The 7,615-nt window shown below is 37.5% G+C and overlaps 1 protein-coding gene and 1 non-coding gene across 2 annotated transcripts; both read right to left on the bottom strand.

Moving 5' to 3' along the window:
* Positions 1–347: 347 nt before the first annotated feature.
* Positions 348–7,570, bottom strand: LOC124444905 (poly(U)-binding-splicing factor PUF60-like). Its single transcript, XM_046995588.1, is given in 10 exon segments — positions 348–907; positions 1,544–1,733; positions 3,398–3,744; positions 3,841–4,283; positions 4,632–4,786; positions 5,405–5,564; positions 5,679–5,770; positions 5,843–6,033; positions 7,012–7,099; positions 7,480–7,570. Coding segments are annotated over 10 exon segments (1,818 nt in total). The 5' UTR covers positions 7,522–7,570; the 3' UTR covers positions 348–797.
* Positions 2,377–2,451, bottom strand: Trnaa-ugc. Its single transcript has one exon. It is a non-coding gene; the product is annotated as a tRNA-Ala (tRNA).
* Positions 7,571–7,615: the final 45 nt, after the last annotated feature.

Below are 7,615 nucleotides of genomic sequence, written 5' to 3'. Positions count from 1 at the left end.
TGAACGACTTTTTCTGTAGCTTCCAAATAATCGTTCATTAGACATGATGAACTCACTGTAACGCCTTATATCTCGATAATTCTACAAATAATACAATATTTCACACAATACGATAAACTACTTCGAAAAACTCTTCAACATAGCGCGGAAGGAACAACAAAGTTAGATAACCAATCATCAAATGTAATTGGTCAAAAATGGTCACATGCTACTTTGGTTGTTATTAAAACCGTTACCAAACTTAATTGGTCAAAAATGCTCACGTGTTACTTGATATGGCAAGCCAGAGACGCAAGACATGCAAATTGTCAAACCGTGGAAAGAATGAAGGATAGTACACAGGTTCATATATTTTCATCGTCATTATTAATAATCAAACTTAATGTACAGACTATAAGGGAGTTAAAAGTGTTATGAGTAAAGGACTTTGATTGGACTAAAAGAACAATCAGAATGAAAAATGTTTATAAGGGTTGAAGAAAGTCCCGACTATAAAAGACGTCACTCAGACAATAGAATAATCAAACTAAAGAACGCTTGAGGAGACATGTCCAAAATACATAAAGCAAGCAACAGCTTTAAATACATAATCGTTTTCAACTGTTCATGAAACAAATAATAAACAGCCTCGTTTTAATCGATGTCCTTCAATATAATCTCACCACACAGCTCATAAATATCTCTGGTTATCCTTTCGTTTTTACCAAGGAAAATATCTTACATGCAAGTGCGGAGTAATCGAAACTGATCAGTTGATTGCGTCGACCACTTAATGCTAATACTATATACAAACTACATTACGCAGTCAAATCGTCCGCTTCAAATTTTTCGTCGTCGTAAATTGCAGCTTTGATGGTCTTTCCACCGAACCATCTCCCATTCAAATTTGCTACTGCCTGTTCAACTTCTACAACAAAGATGACATTTTCATGAAATTGCGTTATATAGTCTTAGTCTTTTTCAAAGAATGTGTATCAACCAAGATGCACTGCGCGTTAATCACAACGTGACGGCCGTTTTTTGGGTCGAGAAAATGGCGAATTTTGCTATTGTAATAATCCATGCAACTTGGACAAACGATGATGATTAATGTAAAATAAAATTTTTAATCAATTTTTTTTGCTAAATTTTCAGATAAATTAGACGATGTAGTGACGACATAGAATTCGGTATTCCGCAAGCTCAAAGACTAAAGATGTAAATACAAACAAAAGCGCGCAATGCATCTTGGTTGACGCAAAGTCGTATACCCAATAATTAACACCATATAATGTATAGGATATTTATTGTGTCTTAGGGTGACTTTATCTGAAAATATTTACTGTTATAGTTTTTCACCATTATTCTCAAGCGTGAGACCAAAAATTGACGTTTCCTAAGGCTTTTTTGACCATTGCCACACTTGGTGAACATTGATATGGCAAAATAATGAAAAATACTTACGTCCAATAATCCCAGTTTAAACAGACATAGACACATTAACCTCATAAAAACACACATTTCAGAGAATTGATCATCTCATCAACACATACGTAAAACCTACCTGCTACAGATGTGAACTTCACGAATATTTTCACTATGACAGGAGCATCGTCTTCTTCACCCTGTTTCTCTTGATAAATAACCACACGGTTCACGTTACCAAATTTACTACATTCATCCGTAACTTCACTCTGCAATTCTTCATCGACATCTTCTATGTCCACCATGTTACGTAACACCATGACGGTAGACTATAAACATTTGAAACCCCGAGTTAACTTCATGTAAAGATAGACAAAAACAGGTAAATGGCGCGGAGGCGCGAGTAACATTTCTCACGTCAAATAATAAGCAATTATTGGCGAAGCGAAGCTAAGGAGGATAACATTGACTGAGGTCTGAATAATTCTTGATATCATGCGAAAAACGAATTCAATAATTGTTTTATTATTCACTGAAGTATTATCAAACATATCAATATAAAACATTTTTCAAACCTTCACTAATTTGTTTTTGTCAGACGGTTTATTAAAGTTCGTCTCGTTTAAATATGTTGTAAATGTGTTCAAAGCCAGCTTCGTCGCTTTTTTTAGTGTTTTCCGCAGTCTTTTCCTTAAAAGCTTTCACATCCTTTTTAGAAACTGTGGCAAACATCGCTGTTGTTTGATTTGTTTTCAAAACCGGCTTTTAATGGCGGCCATATCTGTAGAAACATATATCTGTAGGTTATGACGTCACAACCTACTACAGATATCGAGAATTATCTGTAGGTAGTTGACCAATCACAGCCGAGAACGCTCACATAGTGAATAATAATACAAATTAGTTAAATGAAGATATGCGCCCTTTTGCTGGACAATTTAAGCAATTGTCTCATGAACCTGAAAAATTCAGGTGACTCAACGGGATTCGAACCCATGACCTCTGCGGTGCAGGTGCAGTGCTCTAACCAACTGAGCTATGAAGTCACACAGTGGAGAGCAGGTCAATTTTGTTGGGCTCATGTTCTCGTGAAAGGAATGTCATATGAAAGAATGTTATATGCAGTGCGGTGTTTTGAAGTTAAATGAAGATATGATCAAATCCCGTTGAGTCACCTGAATTTTTCAGGTTCATGAGACAATTGCTTAAATTGTCCAGCCAAAGTGCGAAGATCATATCTTCATTCAATTTCAAACATCGCACTGCATATAACATTCTTTCATAATACAAATTAGATCGTTGAACACAGTTCTTTGCTTCTTGTAATTGAAAAAGTATTAAGTAACAAGGCTCACAAAATAACGACTGGTCAACGAAGAATGAGCGGCCAAAAAGAGCTTGTTCATCGGCCAATTTTTTCCCCTGACGGTCATTTTGACCGACCGCATTTTTTTGTCTTTCCCAAAAGTAAAACAGTCGTGCGACGCATGGTGACATCTTGAAAGCTTAAAATGTCAAACACGAGAATTCGTTGTCTCAAAAAATTGTCTTTTTGCGTTCTTTTTTAAAGCAATTTATGCATGAATTGAATGGTTGTTGGATTGAATGGTTGTTGGTAGATGTAGATCGTCCAGGTTAGTGAAGGTTGCTGGTAGATGTAGATCGTCCAGGTTAGTGAAGTCTTGACAAAGACTGTTGGTGGTAATGTTGACTGACGTTTCGACAACCTTAGTAGTCATCTTCATAGTCAAGCGAGGACTACAGGTACAAGTTACTCTGACGAGAATTACCGTCAGGTTGTCGAAACGTCAGTCAACACCAACACTAACAGTCCTTCTTAGGACTTCACTAACAGGACGGTCTACATTTTAGTACGATGAGATTTATAGGCATTAATGAGTGGTCAAAAAACGGGGTATGGCCGAGCTAAAATGAAGTTGACCGGAGACATTTTTGCCACTTATTTTGAGCCCTGAGTATTAAGATAGAATACCTCGGACTTGCGAGAGAGTTTCTGCATGACCATGTATCGAGCGTTACTTCCTGATATTGACATGTGCTCTTCGTGACTTAAGTTGTTGTACTCTGTCATTTTCTTTTGAGTGTCCTCGTCAATTTTAGTTACTTCAAGTATCGGTTGAACAGGAGTAGCCGCAGCAACGACCGCCGGAGCAGCAACAGGAACTGCAATTGTAGGTAAAGCCTGCGCTTGAACGGCGAGCTGAGACTGAACAACTGCTGCAACTGGAGTGACGGTTTGATCATGAACAGTGGGAGTTGATGTTTGAACGAGTGGAGCTGTGTTATATACTGTGGCCATGGCAGAAATCGGAGTGACACCTTTTGAAAGAAAATTAGAAAAACAAAGAATAAACGACACTATCCTTTACATATAGCTCAACATAGCTACAAAGAACCATTTCACACAGATCTTACTTGTGAGTAGTCCTTGAGCAGGGGCAGCCATGACAGCAGTCGAAGCAGTTGGTATGACTCCGGCAAGACTGGAAACAACAGCCGTAGGTAGAGCAACGAGACCGCCAGCGGAGACAACACTGGTCATAACACTATTCGCTGATAATGTAGGTAAATTTGCAACCGTAGGATCTTGGGATTGTATCTTCGCCGAAACTGCGGCGGCAGCCATTGCAGCAGCGGCTGGGAGAGTATTTGGTGCAACCGATGAATGTGACGGAGGTGTTATGGCGCGACCAACTCGAAGAAACTGACCGCCAAGATCAAACAAATTCATTGATGCAATGGCATCGTTCGCCGATTGTTGCGTTTCATATTCTATGAAACCGAATCCTTTGTGCTTTCCCGTTATGGTGTCCGGTGTTAAAGTACAACTCTTCACTTTACCGAATGCTTCAAACACGCTAGAAAGAAGATACGACATTTTAAATAACGACAAATAAGTTTACAGGCATTCATGTATACAAAAAGCTAACTCGTACTCCTTAATAACGTCATAAAAATCTCCCTCTCTCTAACCAATGGTAAAGCGTTGTAAAAATCTCGCTCTCTCTAACCAATGGTAAAACGTCATAAAAATCTCGCTCTCTCTAACCAATGGTAAAGTCAAATATCTTCATCGATGGAAAGATTTTTTCTAAAATATCTCAAATAAACAATCGGTGTAGAGAAAGCGAGCCCGTTTTGAAGTCCCACTCGTTGAGCATGCGGGTGCGCTTTTAGAACATGGGCGTGAGATTTCAAAAACTGACCTCTTAATATCATCTTCACCAAGATCTGGATGTATCGAAGCTACATAAATTCTAGCATATTGCTGAGCTTCCCTCTCAAACTGTTCGATTAACGGTTGAGCTTGAGGAACATTACTGGGTCGTCCCACCTTTACAACGTTCAAAATCATATCATGCTTTTTAACATTTTACGAAAAAATCAAATTGAGAAATATTATGTTTTGCTACCTTAATATTTCGCCCACCCAACAGAACACTATTCATCTGTTCCAGTGCCAACATTCATCAAATTCCAGTAAAAAACAAATATAAGCAGATCAACAAAAGGACAAGGCTATGGGAAATTTGTCAGGATGCACTCCAGTGAAGGATTTGGTTGTTAAGTCAGATGGGAAGGCAGAGGGATGCTAGGGGGAGGGAAGGGGCAGGTCTCTATCTTTGGCTAAGAGGGGTGCAGTTAGGGTAGGGTGCCTTGGCTAGAAGGGGTGCAAGTTTCATAATGAAATATTACTATACATACCAATTTAGCTAAAACAAATGTCAAACTACACACTTCCCAGGGTCTCATATAGCTGGGGGATGTGACACCCTCCCCACCTTTAGACCCCTGAATAAAGTACTTTACTTGCTTAAGTCGCAAATTAAAATATTTTAGTCAAGCCAGTAACCAACAAAAATACTTCAGTCATTTCAGTAACTAAAACTAAAACATTTCAGTAACTTGAGTAACCAACCAATAACAGATAGTGACAACTATTTTCATGTATTTTTATAGAAGGTTAAATGTTACCTACACAATTTTGAAAAAAATTTGCCATCTTTCATGTACCAACCTTGTGTTTCATTGTCAATGGATCCCACGATAGATCTATCTTTTTAATAGGGCCAAATGACGAAAATGCCTGTTTGATGTGTTCTTCTCGAAGTTCGAAATTGATGCTACCAACATATATCCTGAAAAAACAACATTCAATTTTTAAAATCCACAGTTCTACATGGACAAAAACAAAAGAAAATTGAATATTTCAAAAAAATATTACAAAACTGATAGTTTACTTGGTCATTAACCTGCACATTAGGGCTAACGCTCGTTGTCGTTGTGTGACTGAGCTTACAGAGCCCATTTGTTGCTGCTGTAGAAGCTGTTGCTTCAACAATACCTACAAAAAAATTAAAACATGTTGTGCATAAAAATGCATAACCAACTTATTTTGTTCCACATATTTTAAAACCTGTTGCACAGATTGCTCCATTGCAAATCGCTTTGCTTTTTTCAGACGTTCTTCTTGATCCAGAGTTAAACCAGGTAAAGCTCGTTTACATTCTGACCATCTTGGTTGTATGCCACCAACCCCCGGACCAACTGTCAGTTCACCTTTAGTACCATCATCTTCTGGTGGATCATTGGATGCAACACCATTTCCTGCAGGAATAAATTAAAACTTCAACATATCATTTGTGGATGACGTCAGTTTAACCAATTATCAATGTTCCATAGTACATGCTGTCCAAAAGTGCAGAAACGAAAACTGGGTTACTGCCATATTACCGCAAATGTAATCTTTCCATAATCTTATCTGGTTCCGAAATAGTTTTACTGGTGCAGAAAAACTATGGTGGTGTTATAGCTACAGATAATTATTGGCTGCAAAAATATTTAATAAAGTATGTTTCCCTTTCTTCTTGTACTGGTTGTCGCAAGCATTGGTAACCCGAATTGCCTTCCTCACAACTCATTTTGGACAGCTTGTATTGCTTAATACAATGTTATCAGTTCGTTTTTCAAGTAAGTAAATCTTTTTTTCACAGCAACATGTTGACATAATTTCAAGAACTGTTTCATCATTTTACCAGCTGCCGATCACTGTGCTCCAGTCGGCAAATAAACTACAAGTAGTTATGATGTAAGAATACCAATTGCTCTTCTTGAGAAATTTTTGCCTGTCAGGTGCAAGACCTGGTTTAGACAAAAGAACAAAAAGACAAAAAAAAGGGAAATTTGGTTAATGTTCTCACACATTTAGGTACATCACTGACTTACATCACGACATTCATTATTTACTAAAAAACAATTCCAAAAAATATTAGAAATTTAAAAGCTCAAGTTATTTTTGTCATGGCATGCGAAAAAAATATTTCTGCTTCACAAGCATAGCCTCTACCGCCTTTGACTGAAAAATACAAAGAAAAAAGTTGATGATTATTACAAAACAATCAAAACACAAATTCAGAGGGTTTTTCATCATTTTTAAAATGCCATAATACATTTACAGCATATTGAATTGTATGAATATTGCGATGGTTTTGAAAGCAATCATGCAAAACGTCTCATAAAAGATGATTTCAAATCTAAACCGTTGTTAAACAAAGTATTATTGAAAGTCAATTACAAATTCTTTACCAAACTCACTGGGACCAACGTCAAAAGCTCGTTTTCTTCTTCTTTCCCGCTTTCCTTCGACACCCGCCTCGCCATTTGTAGCTTCCGACTACAATTTACAATTGAATTGGTTTGTCGACTTATATATCTTCCTTCGTTTTAGATAACCCCACCAAAAATATTTTTTTATTTAAAAGATTTCAATTCTTTTGGTTTCTATTCTATTCTTTTGACTTCTATTTTTATAGCATTCGCCAGATCCACTGGTATTAGACAGTGCGTTGGGAAACGTCTCAAATATTATGCTATGTTTGATAGAAAACCTAATTGAAATACTTATCCTTCATGCGCGATGCGTCACAACATGTGGGAGTCGTGAATTGAAACCGCGTCAACAAGGCATATTTTCGAGATAAATAATAAAATAATCTACAACGTGAGACAAATTTCTGATGATAATCCTGAATAAGAAAATTAGGAAGAGCATACCAGCGTAGCCACCTTTGACGAAGACACGACTTCTGTCGCCATTTTCAAACGTCTTCGAGCGAGAAGCCAAGAGGAAACGACGCCGTATGTCACGTGATTCATAGCAGAAAAATAACGTGCACGGGAGGGGAGGGGA

This window comes from Xenia sp. Carnegie-2017, unplaced genomic scaffold (assembly GCF_021976095.1).
Source record: "Xenia sp. Carnegie-2017 unplaced genomic scaffold, XeniaSp_v1 HiC_scaffold_21, whole genome shotgun sequence".
In the NCBI taxonomy this organism is placed as follows: domain Eukaryota; kingdom Metazoa; phylum Cnidaria; class Anthozoa; order Malacalcyonacea; family Xeniidae; genus Xenia; species Xenia sp. Carnegie-2017.
The sequence above is the reverse complement of the archived record's forward strand: the minus strand, read 5'-3'. Positions and strand labels throughout refer to the sequence as shown.